The sequence below is a fragment of the Perna viridis genome, chromosome 3, assembly GCF_037379345.1.
Source record: "Perna viridis isolate PV_CMFRI_1.1 ecotype Kerala chromosome 3, ASM3737934v1, whole genome shotgun sequence".
In the NCBI taxonomy this organism is placed as follows: Eukaryota; Metazoa; Mollusca; class Bivalvia; order Mytilida; family Mytilidae; genus Perna; species Perna viridis.
The window spans coordinates 4,752,496-4,767,385 of record NC_142447.1 but is presented as its reverse complement, the minus strand read 5'-3'; the positions used below and the strand labels follow the sequence as shown (position 1 = coordinate 4,767,385).

The following is a 14,890-nucleotide window of genomic DNA, read 5'->3' as shown; positions in this document are numbered from 1 at the left end:
AACTGAGATTTACCTCAAATCTTCAATTTCAAGTGTTTTGATTGGTAAAAAATTGAAGAGGAAAACCTCAATATGCAGTCCTTTTTGAAACCAGGCAAAGGTCTGGTTTTACACCAGTGTTCTTGTTAATTACAGTAAATAGTTCATTTTTAGTCTACCAATGTTTGAATTTATGTATCCCACAAAAATTAAATAGTATACAAATCATCAATGTATATTGAATGTACATGTATAAATCTAGTCATTAAAATTTAATCACAAACTATATGAAATGCTTCATTGTGTAATTCAATATTACAAAACTAACTCTATCACATTGTCCAGTGTTCTAGAATTCCACATTCCTGTCACCCAAGGTAAGTGCATTTTCATGTGGGAGAGTTGCTCATTATAATTTATGTTCTGCTATCCCTATTGCAAAAAGAAAACTTGACCTTCTGAAATTTGTTTTGTTGGAAAAGGACCTTTTATTATGGGAAACTTAATGTTAATAGGGAGTTTTCCTGTGGAACCTAAATTTTTGTTAAAATCCTAGAACATAAGTTTTGTTCATCTCACAAGAAACAGTTTGTTTGTTTGTTTGTTTGTTGGGGTTTAACGTCCGAGCAGCAATATTTCAGCTATATTCAGACGATACAAGAAACAGAGAAACAGCTTTTGTTCAATGGCTCTATACACTATGAAAATGATTGTTACCTCTAACAAAATCACAGATTATCATAAATACTGCTTTTGTTTTTAGGAACACATTTTGATTTTACAGAAAATGAAATAGTTAACTTCATGGCAAGTTTACACTTGTCTTCACTTGATTGACAATTACCTGATGAAGTCTTAAGTATTCAACTGGGCAATTGATAAGGAGATGTAAAACTTTCTACTACTTCATATGTACTTGAATCTGTTTGATAGAAAGTTCAAACCACCTTGTCTGTTGTTCACTTAACTACTTAAAGAAGTTCATTCTATCAAAGCAAGACAAGAAAATCTCCATACCCTGAAGATAACCATTTTCCTTGCTGTAACCAAAGTTTTCAAAAGTTTATAGTTATTAAAAATAAAATTTTAGTTGTAAGTTATTTACTAGATAAGTATGTGCTAATAAGGCAAACAAAAATTTACAGATCCCTCAATGAGCCAATTTAAAAAAAAAGTTTTGTCCAGGGTTTAAAATGATTCTAACAAAAAGAATGCTGATTAAAGACAAATCATACATTAATAAATCAAACCGGGGCTAACCTAATTTTTTGGCAAACAAGCAATTCTGACTAGATATTTATCACATTACAAAAAAGACATTGGTTCATGCCACAGTTGGAATGTTATTTAGCTACATATGGTACATCTTTATCATTGAGCTAGTAAACAAGGAACTAATTTCTAGACTGAGCTTACACGTTCAGCACTGAACTCCACCTATAAAATGACATGTTGGGCAATCATCTTAGTTGATCTTCACTTGAAAGTTCTTAATATATTTTTGACTAATCTCTTCAACATAGAAACAGTAAGGATGTCTTTCCTGAATACTAAGTACAAATGTACCGGTACATGTTTAGATTAAAGTGGATTCAAGTGCCATCAAAGTGTCTACCTAAAAAAAAAACAAAAAAATCAAAATGTTCAAAGAAGGAAACAAATTATACTAAATGCGGACCGAAAATATTTCAGGTTGAAAAAAAAAAAAAAACAAAAAAAAAAAAAAAAAACACCAATTCATACATCTAAACATTTTTTTCCCATTTTACAGTGGTTTTAATTACTTCTCTACTCTCTATGGTAAAATAAAGATTTAAACATGCTTGCTAGAGCTTGCATGTTTCCAAATGTATCTACATCTACTGGTTATCTGCTCCAACAATCCCTAGGACTTATAAATGTTGTATTATTTTGGTGGATAAATGTAGGTGAATGTTTCCATTCACACCCTTCCCGAACTAAAAAAAATATTAGGATACAATAAAACTGATAATAACAAATTAACCAACAGCAGTGTACATTCTTTATAAACACTTTGGTAAGTAAGCAGTACAAAATGTAATACAAACACATTCGTAACAAAATAGTATAAACACAGAAGTACAAAAATATGCCAAAAATCAGTCAACCAATTAAACAAAGTACATATGTATACATGTTTACATGTACACGAAATATAACAGTGGTACAAAAGTACATTTACAATTGTTTTTGTACACCAAATTATCCTCTGTTACAACCTGTAAAAAATCAGTGAGACTGTTGCATTGTTGCGTGAAATGAGCTGTGCATCATACCTCATGATCCAAAGACGATTAATTATACATCACAACAATGCACTTATAAGGGCGTGCTCTATGTCAGTCTGGTCATCGGCTAACATCCAATCAGATTATTGAATTCAAACACACCAACAATTATAATTTACACATATACTGTAATTGTAAACAAATGACAAAATGTGTTTTAGGTTTAGGGATGTTGATTGTTGAACACAATCGCTCACCAGAGGGACTTGCAGCCGGACTAATATGTGATAGTGTGAGCAAGTCCCTGTGTGCTTACTATAAACAACCCATTAAAAAAATTAACAACCAGGCTGACAAACAATATACATATAGAATATAGAGTACAAAGCGGTAATTAAAAGTTCAAAACTATGTCATTTTTTAAAATAAGGAGATGTGGTATGATTGCCACTGAACCTTCCAACAGAGGCAGAGTAACGGACAAATAAACACACAGTTTTCAATGATGGGAAAATCCCATACCATAAAGTAAAGTTACCCAACATAACAAAAAATATTTGATTGAAAACATAAAGAACATTTAATACTTACAAAACAAGAAAAATGGGGAGGCCAAAAATACTTGGCAAAGAGGACTCAAAAACAATTGAACTTAATGAAATTGATCATCCCTGGAAAGAAATGAAATGAACAGCGATGGACAGGAAAAGAAATGCAGTCGCTCTGTTACCCCATGAAGTCAAAGTAACTCACAAACGTATCTCAATAAGTGAAGAAAAATGCTGCTCTGATTCCAATACATGTACATGTATCTTACATCTGTTAAACATGGAGACATTTCTCAGATACCAAAAAAAAAAAAAACCCAAAAATTAATTGTGTTTACCGTCACCCAACCGTCCTAATTTTTGGACCATACTCCATTGCTTTTCTGCTATTTTCATTAAGCTTGTCTCACCTTGAAAAGCTCAATGTATCAACATTAAACCTGTATAAAATACAGTTTTTATTTTTATATGAAAATTGTGTACGCCATGTTTATAAGTACTTATTGGTATCTTAATAAAACATTTGACTTCTTATTCAATGAAGTATTATTTCTTGAGATCCTTTCACAAACGATTGTGTTTTAAAATACATGTTTTGATTACCGCTTCAAAATCAATATTTCAAATTGTTTCTTAAACACTGTCTTTTGATTTTTAAAAGTTAATTTCCCTACCTTGAAATATATTTCATGATTTGTTTACAGTTATGTGTAGATTATAATTAGCTCATTAAATTCATCCATGGTGAGTTTAAACAGAGGAATCTGATTGGATGTTAGCTGATGACCAGACTGACATAGCATAGTTCCATTCATCTTGAGGTACGATGTCAGATTCCACATCTATGCAGCTCACTTTGCACAACAATGCAACGGTCACACTGAATTTTTACAGGTTGTAGTTGTCTGTACAAAGATTTGGTACAATTTGATACATGTAAAAACTACATGTAACTTGCTTGTACATGTTGTTCAAGTTCAAAGTTTAAAGTTAAATGTACAGAATGTACAGAAGATTTGTTACAATTGTACAATGTACTTAACTTGTAAAGTTCACTACAGATTTTTCTGCCAGTCGACTGTACAGTGGATTAAATATAAATACTGTTCACATATACTTGTGAGATCAGGAGACAACATAAGAACGTGTTCTCGCAACTCTTCCGTATTTCTTAAAATTAAGTCTTTTTCCTCCTCAGAAAGATAAAAAGAAAAGTCCTCTTTCTTCATGTATGCCCGTCTCCGCAAAGTGTTATGGGATTTGTCTGAAAAATAAAAGTAAAGTTTCACTGATTGACACAACTTTATTGCATATGCAACATTGTTGACCAAAAAAATCAATGAATTTCACACTTGTGTTATGTTAAATTTACATGTATAAATCAATCAGCTGATTCTTATAAAGAAGTGTAGCAGCATTGTGTAATAATGCCAAATGAATATTAAAACACTTACATTTCAAACCTGCACATGTACAATGAATGGAATTTAATTCTTTTTAGATGGGCCATTTTTAATGGTCTTCAAGATTTCAATGAACCATTTTTAAACATTTTTTTTGTAAATCAGACTTTTTCAGCAAGAATGTGATACATGGCACATATCACCCTCTAATCCCAATCACTGCATGGTATCAATCTTATCACCATGAGAGTTTACCCTTCAGTTACGATGACAACCGTACACATCATTCCTATTTTACTGTTTACAAACATAAACAAACATCTGCATTAAGGAACATTCAATGTATGGTAATACACCAAAAGAATACCATGCTGCCTATGTTATTAATTTTTTTAGGGTATTTTTATAGAGTCCTGTAAGGTCAATAAAAAAATCACTGTTGAAAGTTGGACCACTAATAGAAAACTGAAAGCTTATTTCCTGCTACTTTCCATTGAGACAATTATTTTATGCAAAAAAAAATCACTCATGCAAGTTAGACCATTAATAGAAAACTTACATGTAAAAGCTTATTTCTTGCCTCTTTTTAAAACTTTTTACGTAAAAAAAAATCACTCTTGAATGTTGGGCCACTAAAAGAAAATTTTTAAGGTTTTTCCTGTCTCTTTCCACCGAGACAAACATTTTAATTAAAAAAAAAAAATCACTATACATGTAACTGCTCTAAGACAAAACCTACATTCCAGTCACTGTACATGTATTTGATTTATCCTACATGTGGACATATTGGCAATAAATTTACACTAAAATTATGTATTTCCTTTCCTACATGTACCTTCTCATATGTGATTATTATGAATAACAAAAACATGTAAATTGAGAAAGGTAATATCTTACATTGCTAGTCATATGATCATGTATATATATGAACATGTACCACTGAAAGATCTACTGTACATGTAATAATGAAGTCAAATTGTAGGCAGTGATTGTGATTTGTGAGGAAATTGAAATCTATATTCAGTCCAATTGTTCTTCTTTTGTCATGACCGAAAATTCCTATCCTACGTGATTTGTATAATGTCATGTTACAGACAAAACATTTTTTTTTCAGCAGCGCCAGATATAATGTAGACTTTTGTCTGTATTAAAATGATTTAACTTTCAATACTACAGACTAACATATCTAATAATTGAAGATACACAGGTACATGTCTTTCAAATAAATCACATACATCAGGGGTGGATCCAGACACGTTGATAAGGAGAGGTGCCAGCTGGGGTTCCTTACAAAAAGGGGGTGCTAGGACATTATTTGCCATTTTTGTCAATTTTATACATGAAAATGACAAATTTTCCAAAAAAAAAGGGAGGTATCAACTGTTGAACCCCCTGCATCCCCTTCCATTGGATCCACCACTGTAGTTGATAATACATGTAACAGGAAGTGTTTACCTTAGATAAATCTAGGGTTTTCAATAATATAATAAATTCCACATACATAATGTACAATCATTCAACCAAAACATTCTCTTTCTGTTTACTTTTCATACATGTACATTGACTATTTTGTTAGATCATTCAATAAAATGCTTTGCAGGACACACCTTGATATAACCACACGTGGCATTCTGAAAAGCTGGGTATAGTAAGGAAACAACATTTTAACTTGATACAGTTAAACAACTTGAAAATCTGTAATAAGATGAGAGAAAAACAATATATTCAAAGTTTAATTGAGGAAATTATTAATTTCAGACTTCAAGTTCTGCCCTCATTATTAATAATTTCTGTAGTGGTTTAAATAAACTGATAGTAAAACTAGTTATGACAATATACATGTACACGCACTTCAGAGTATGAATTACTGTGATGACAGATATCTTCAAAATAAAAAAGTACAGGGTCGGCAGATACATTATACCAAATAATGGGCTCCCAGGAGCCTGAATCGCTCACCTTGTTAAATTTTGGCCTTTCAAGGGCAATACATTCAACTCTAACAAGGAGTTGATTGACAGAAAAAGAAAATTTTGAAATATCAAACCTCAAATCCTGAATTCTAAGGGTATCTTGAACAATTTTTCAATAATTTTTAAAAATTACAATTTTCTAAGGGGGGCCGGGGCCCCCCCAGATATTGGCTGAACTTTGCATTTTATGTATTCTTTTAACATTGGAATAAATTTATCATTTAAAAATCCTTTGAAAGTAAAAATATAAATTACATGTACACATGTACATGTATTTCAATTAAATATTAATCAGTGTAATTACTCATTTCATATCAATAACAAATTATATTAATTTTTATACACACAATTATGTGTTTTCAAGCAATAATTAAAAGTCGGTTTTTACATGTACCTTAGTGGTAAATTACTTTTTTTACTATCGTCTGTCCTGGTGGACAGGTAAATTTTACCTTGGACACTAGAATTCATTTATCAATTAGTGAGTTGTATATTACAAATAACAGAATCCATTTCAAAGGGTTCATACTTGGCATACCAGGCATTGGAGGTACATGTATGCCAGATATTTATCAGAGAATTAATGCATTAATCTGATTTTCCTTGCACCAGTACTATTTATGGCAGAGTGACACCTAGTACTGGTGCCAGGAAAATCAGATTAATGCATTAATTATCCAAATGTTGCACTGTCAATGTTACAGTACAGCTCGCAGCATAGTCTGATAAATAACTGGCATACCTCCAATACATGTACAGTACAACTCAAAGCATACATGTAGTCTGATAAATGTCTAAAATGTAGGTTACCATTGTCCGTTTACTCCTATTTTGAATATTTATTTCCACGGTAAGCTTTCCAAGGAAGGCAGAAAACTATTAAAATTTCAAACACTGTTCACTATTCAAGCACATGTACATTTATGTACTGGGCAAATATCCATTTTTGAATATGTCTCTACTTAAATTGCACTGTGTATTTTTCTCATAACTATGGTCACTGGCGAAATTGATAACATACATTGTACCTCATGCTAGGTACACTTACAACATATACACTATTTTTTCACATACACTCATGTAAGTAATACATTAGTACATTTAATTACCTTGATTGCACTGTAAATAGCACTGTAATACTTCAAACAATAACATAAGTAGTTCTTCTACGTTGGCCGGAGAATATCCTGTTAAAACATTAACAGCATTGTCCATTGATTCATCGTCAGACTGCGGAGTTGTTGGCGGTGTTGATATGTTAGATGGAGGAAAAGCTTTAAAGAAGCAACGGAAAACTTCCTGAAGTTTTACAGGAAAGTCATAACATGGAATGCTGTTTTCACACTGGCGTTCTAGCACATGCATCACTAGGTAAAATCTTAAAATGTTAGACTCTATCGTGCGAATGAACATTTTTTTCAGGTCCATTGAAGGCAGATAACAATAAGTTTTGCTCAGCTCAAGTGCAATGGACTTCGCAGCTGCATTGCAGTTTGAGCTCACTTCAACTGATATATACAGCAGTTTCTGAAGAAGAGGAAGAATTTCTGGCACTTCCTGCTGAAATGTTTGTTCATGATGAACAAGTGGTACTATGTAATTTACTATCAGCTCTTTCACATTTTGAAATCCACAATCATATGAAAGTGCTTTATATCCTGTCGTCTGGCGAACCTTTTTTGGATCACTTATATCTTTTGATGATAACTCGTGTTCAAAACACAATATGACCAATTGAAGAATGTAATTAACTTTGGTAACTAATAAGTTACATTGTTCATCAAATCTTTTCCCAAAGTTCAATCTCTCTAATGAGTCTTGCAAGTGCTTATAATCGATCTGAACTAATCCCGGATGTTTCCCATGAATATACAATAGGCAGTCAAATGTGTCCCTTAATAGTTCTTCAGATTTACTCTTAATCATTCCTTTTTCAATCACACTTTTTATTAGTTCAGAAGGTGGCCTGCATGTGAGTGAAAAACTTTTCAAGAACTGAACCCCATGTCTCATGAACCCCTGGTTCATTTCATCCTCCCAACAACCATCAACAGTGTTGATGTGGAAATCTGCAAATGCACCAATTAATGTTGATTCCACATCTAAGTCAATAGAACCAGACTTAACTTTGTTCCTCTGCCAAAAGCATTTTTTATGAACATCCTTTTTAACATTGAAATATGACGTTATTTTTCTATTTTCATAGTCATCCTTCCGAACTACAGTTCTGAATTTTTTAGTTCGTTTGACTTTTTTCCTGGTCTCAACTTGTTCAACATCTGAATCATCATTATCAGAATCTACTTTGTGAATTCTATCTAAAAAATGTCTCCCACTTCCTGACGGGGAGTTGACAATATCATCAAGAGATTTTGTGTCACTTTCGGAATCCTCATGACTTTCCTGCTTAACAAGGTCTTTAGCTACTTTCCCAAAATTCACAGACTTGATTTTATTTAAAAATGTAGTTATTTTGTCTTTGTTTTTAATTAACTTATCTAATGTGTCAATTTTCACACTTTTTTCATTTTCAGTTATGTCATCATCTTCCTTACTCAATAGATTGTCAACCCTTACAGGACTTTTTGGTGAATCAGACAATTTTCTTCGTTTACACAATGGAGAAGAGACAGGACTTGCAACCTCACTCATATCCTCATCAGTTTCATGATCAATATAATCATCATCATCATCCCCTGATTCAATAATGTGGACTTTAATGACTGTAACATTATCATCTGAAGTTGACCCACTAGATTTACAGGATTCTTCATCCCCCGACTCATCTGATGATAAATCAACAACAGGGGGAACATCCCTTATCTTTTGTAAACCCTCATCATCAGAAATAGCAATGACTTCTGAACTATTGTCATCTAAATCTGGTAATTCATATGCATCATCCTGGTCATTTTCTGACTCACTACTTATATAAGTGTACGTTGGTTCTTTGTTAGGATTTTTCTCTTTCTCTTTTTGCATTTCTGTTCTCATTCTTGACCATGTTTTCAGTTTCAGAGGCTTATTTGGTGGTGTCCTCACACAGCCCATGTTTTTCCTCTGCAAGATAAAAGATATGTTGAATGTAAATAGGAGTCATTGGGAGGGGGGCATGGCCTATTGGCCCTCAAAAAAGGAAAAAATGATGCAACATAATAGGAAGGCATGAGTCAATGGCCCATTTTGTGTTAAAATAACGTGTCATTCAAATTATTGGCCTATTATATAATCTGAAAATTCCCATTGCATGTAACAAGACAGAGTCATTGATCAAATATGAGGAAATTCAGAAGTTCTCTCTGAATTGTAAATAAGTGATTGGGATTACCATGTGCCATTATCACATTTCCTCTTAGAATAACGCATTGAGTAACTGATGTGCCGCGTCATGTGCACACATTAAGTTTCCATCATTGATGGTGGACTGTTGTCCACTAGTTGTGACAGTAAAAAAGGCATAAACGTGTCTTTTAACAATGTTTTTATTAGCTGCAGTCGGATGTTTTGATTGTCACTTTTTAGAGCGAATTTGAAGACCAAGGAATGAAACGGTACTTTATCGATATTTTAGATAACATATTCTTGATCACTTACGGGTTTGAAAGAACAATGAACATTGTTTTAAAGAATAGAAATAATTTGATAATATTAAAAAAAGCATGGACTAGCGGTTCCATTTAAAATTGAAAATGCTACTGTAGACATTTTTAAGCTCGACCCAAAACAGAAGAAATTATCATTTTCAAAGGCTAAAAAATATTAATGATGGTAATTACCAGAATCAAACTGCAATTGTCGTAGAAACTAACTTGGCAGCTGGACACAGTTATGAACCCCTATTGAAAATATTGATAATAGTCCCATTGGCAAAATTTTAATTCCAATCACTGGTAAATTGAATTGGTTAACTTTTTCCCTCCATTAGTACCGGTACATGTTTACAACACAGATTTGCCCACCCCTTTCTGACAAAGTAATAAGGTGGCCCCCAAATATGATAGTTTGAGATAAAAAAAATAGTAAGGTTAATTTTTTTGCAAAAAACTTATTTCATGGACAGAAACAATATTGCAGGTATCAATAAAATAAATTAAAATGTACTTTTCTTCAAGATGTTTCTTGGAAGGAGCATCCTTTTCATTACATCTACGTATTGAGTTTTCTTGTTTTTCAAAAAGGAAATGACCACACTGCCATGATAGATACAATAGATATGAAGTCATATAGTACAAGATGAAACAGAACCGAAAAAAAATCTGGACATTGAGAAGTTTTATGACAGTTTGCCAAATCTTAAGAAATCTGACAGCAATCGATGATCTTAACAATCTTGAGCTTAATGCCAAAATCATAACGGTAGACAACTTTGTACTACTGTACATGTCCATAAACATAATAGCACTTCATATGCATTTGTATCCATATATACATGTAATGTAACCGTGTTGATTTGTTAAGTACAATTTCACCTTTTGGCAATGGAATAAATAAATCTTTATTATAAGATTAAACACCATTCTTCCAGAAGTTATCGATGTGTAAAATCAGACCTTCACTCACAAAACAAATAAAAGTCTCAAGGAAATTTATGTCAGGTTTTGTGAGTGAATGGTCCGATTTTACACATCCATAAATTTTGGAAAAACTGTGTTTCATGCTTATAATTCCAATTCCTAACTACCTGAAATATATATACATTGTATAGTTCTTTTTTTCTCATTCAGTGAAATTGACACTGCAAATGACAACATTCAACCAACAACGTGACATGGTTGTCCAATATTTAAATTATTTACAGGCTACTGTATTCTTTCAAAAATGGTTGTTTTGAATATACATGCTGAAAATGAATGAAATAAAGCAGATAATACTGTTTTAAGCCTCTAACCAACTTCTGTTGAAGCCAGGCTAGTCATGTTATTTATGATATGTGCATGGAATTTACATTTGTGAAAACCGCCATTGCTGAAGTCGTAAAGGGTAAAACCAATCATAATGCACAAAAAAGGTATATGCTAATTAAATTAGAATTATAAACTGTTAACATGCCTGTTAACTAAATTCTCATGTGTAAATTTACTGATAATTCACAATGTATGTAAATTAAGTTAACTTGGTTATTATTCTTCTATTTAAAACGCCTTAAGGTTTCCCATTACAAGGTGTTAACCATGTTGAAGACTGCTCCAGTTGTTCAGGACAGTTCTTGCAGCATTTCTCTATAATCATTCAACCCAATTTCTATATGGGTCCCAATTCCCAAAACAGTAAAACATATTCAACAACAGGACAAACTATACTTTACGTCAGTTCAAGCCCATTTTGATTTAATCATAATTTTCTTCAGCTGTTCTTACATGGAGGCAGAGTTGTCTTTCATTTTATTTGTTATGCATTTCTCAGTTTATAAAAACCAAACATCAGTACTTATAATTGATATGCACAACCAAAAAGAATTTTATAATTCCTTAAGAGAAATTCCACTGTTATTACGTCAGTTTTGTTACTAAGTGCCAATGGTTGACAAAATACTGATAATTGTATTTTTTAATTTCTATGCTGACAAAATGTAATTTCTAACCAATTTGAAAATAAACAAATATTAAGTAGGAACAATAACATTCAGAAGAATTTTTAGCACAAAATAAGGCGATAAATCTGTATTTTCGTCAAACTACCAACAACCGAAAATCGTCTTGGTAACAAAATCACAGTCGGTTTGACAATGTAACATAGTGATCTGGATTTAAAATCTCATCGGATTTGAACAATTCACATTTTACAGAGCTGTTTTAAGATATGAATGAACAGGTTAGTTTACACATTTTAAATATTGGTAGGTGTCAATGAAACTGTACAGCAATTTTTAATTCAAATTTGAATATGTTATGAATGAGATGCTGAGTGTACTTATCCAGTATTGTGCAAGTGAGGTTTCAACCTTACAATAGTTTTTCTGATGCAGTCTGTATAGTTTGGCTCTTTACCCTTTGACCTTAAGGACGTTCTTCTATGGAAACACAAGTCACCAGATAGCAATTCTGTTTCCTGAGTGCCCAAATACTGATAACTTAGTGGCGTTCATAAAAACTACAGAAAATTTAAATTGCGTGCCATGTGTTATTTTCTTGAAAGAAATCAATGGTTTATAAATATTTTCTAACTCCTTGAAGAAATGTAGAAACTTAGAAGTAAAATTTTAATACGTCAGCTATGTTTTTTTTAAAGATAGTATTTGTTTCATATATCTGCCACCTAAGAAGCCTTGGGCTTATGTATTATTATGTATAGTATTTTTATCATGAGTCTTTTGTTTTACAATATTTATATAGTCACATGAGGGTCAAGTAAGAGATTATTTCCTAACAAACACAAGTACTGTATTTTAATGCCTAATAGGGAGCAATGTCAGTATACAAAATGTAAATTGGGGCAGATTATGCAATGACCTTTGAGCTTTCACAGCCCAACATCGTAATGCATTGCAACAATTTCCAATGCATTTGTACATTATCCCAAAGGATTATGCCAAAACTAGATATTAACCTTTTCAATATTTTCCTTGAGTACAAGTTTTAGATTTTTCTCGAATTCGGGATTAAGTTTTCCTAAGAAGTTTCGATCTGCACCCGAGCCCGAGAATTTTTTGTCATCTCTTCTACTCTGGTCGCTCACTGGTACACAAAAGTCGGTTTCGATGATTGGAACATCATTCTGCCCTTGATTTTCCTCGTCACTGATGCATATAACATCCTCCGACGAGCTAAGGTCAATAATGTTTTCCAAATTCGACATTTTCGTTTCTTCATGTTCTCGCCATGTTTTTCTTTTTCAGTAACGGGGGTTTCCCCGGGAAATCACACACTTCGGCCAATCAGATAGCGCCAAATCTATGGTCAATACAACACTTAACCAAGATCAGAATTGGTACCTAATGATTGAAAATATGACGAAATTGACAAAACTACGTCGAGAAATAAAATCAAAATTGTGCACATAATCAAACAAATTACAAACCTTTTAAGGTTATATTTCCATATTTCAGCTATGGACATATCTCTTCCGTTTTTTAATAAACGATTCTTGTAAACAGGTGCATTGCCTACACTGGTTAAGTTAAACGATTGTACCTGGTTTAGTTAGTCAAATCACTCTATTTTGCACTAAATTATAACTCCGTACACAAGAAGTGTTTCCAATTCGTTTTTTTTTTCTGCAATAAATTAAACAGAAAGACATACGATTAATGTACTTGACTCTTCAATTCAGTGCCTCGTTTCAGATTTTTACTGTGTCATCCGCTTATAGATGTCATACTACGTTTGGTCACGCGCTAATTTATGGAAATACTTAAAATCAACAATAACGATCAGCATTTCACTAAATTCACTCCAAGAAGCAAAATCACCGCTTGCAACATGCCAAAGCATGGAGACAAACACGTCAACCCGTCCTTTTTTTTAAAAATCAGTGAGTTTTTTTTTCTCAAATCTAAATGCGACACGTATGTATCAGGAAAATAAGTTATTCTAGATGGATATAGATATTGGAGATCTATTGATATGTAAACAAAACTGCCGCGTTTGTTTTTATCAATTCGTGTTATTATTATTTTTTTTAAATGAATAAAATGGACTTCAATTGTTAGAAGAGAGTTTTATTGATTGATTACAATTATATCAAATACTCTGTCTAAGAATCAGGCAAATGTATATAAGGTCTGGCTCATAAAGACAAAAACGCAGCTTTAATTGCATATCATCCAAGTAGTTATATCCCATAACCTCCAGAAATAAACCTCGAAAAGTTTGTAAAATTTTAAGATATTGATAGGTCAAATTTAGTTTAAATTCACTATGGAAAAATGGCGGGGAAAATTTCGCGCACATTTTTCTAGGCATGCTTCAAGATAGCTTTAACTAGCCTTTAGGTTGTTTTATAGATGGATTGAATATATTTTAGGCAGAAAAAAACAAAGTAAAGAAAAATGATGTGCCTCCCATTGCCCGATTCTTGAACAGAATCGATAGTACTTAAAATGATTGATGATGATAGTAACATCACATATTTGAAACGGAAATCTTGAACATTGAAATATATTTTAACTCAATAGTTAGACAATAATAATAGGGAGATGGCAGAACTCGGAATACGCACTGTGGTCATAAACATATTTCAAGAGTAGTGCTTACCTCGGAGAATATTATCGGTGAACCTGGTCAACAATTCCAGTTTTTGTTTGTTTGTTTGTTTGTTTATTTTGTTTTGGTATGTTTTAATTGTAATTGCCATTTCCTCCTCCCAACACAAGGAGAATTGTGACAATAAGCATCGTCGGTTATATTAACCGATTCTACATGTAGGAGAGCATTAACATTATTTTGTAATCTTGAAGGTCAGTTTATGTCCGAAAATGGTGAAACTTATTTTAGCACTAACATTATTTTTATAGCATGATGAAGACACAGTGTTTTTTGATTATGAATTTTCTGTATGAGGTGCGGATCACATGGGCGGATCCAGACACTTTGACAAGGATGGGTACCAGCCGGGGTTCCTCAGAAAGGGGGTTCTTGGGTATTGTTTGCCATATCTGGTAAATTTAACGTATGAAAATGACAAATATCCAAAAAAAAAAAGAGGGGTGCCAACCTCTGCACCCCCATTGGATCCGCCAGTGGATCAGTAAAAATTATCATTCTATTATATTTATGGAAGCCCTCAATTATTTCAGAACC

General features: G+C 32.6%; 1 protein-coding gene across 2 annotated transcripts; it reads right to left on the bottom strand.

Moving 5' to 3' along the window:
* Positions 1-1,989: 1,989 nt before the first annotated feature.
* Positions 1,990-13,432, bottom strand: LOC148620737 (uncharacterized). 2 transcript variants are annotated; one of them, XM_088574494.1, is made up of 3 exons: positions 13,170-13,432; positions 7,262-9,212; positions 1,990-4,040 (listed from the first exon to the last, which is right to left on the bottom strand). In XM_088574494.1, the coding sequence occupies exons 2-3, from the start codon at positions 9,201-9,203 to the stop codon at positions 3,832-3,834; spliced, it is 2,151 nt and encodes a 716-aa protein (XP_088430620.1). In that variant the 5' UTR covers positions 9,204-9,212; positions 13,170-13,432; the 3' UTR covers positions 1,990-3,831. The 2 variants fall into 2 exon arrangements, with proteins under 2 accessions (XP_088430620.1, XP_088430619.1); XM_088574493.1 differs by lacking the exon at positions 13,170-13,432 and adding an exon at positions 12,699-13,015.
* Positions 13,433-14,890: the final 1,458 nt, after the last annotated feature.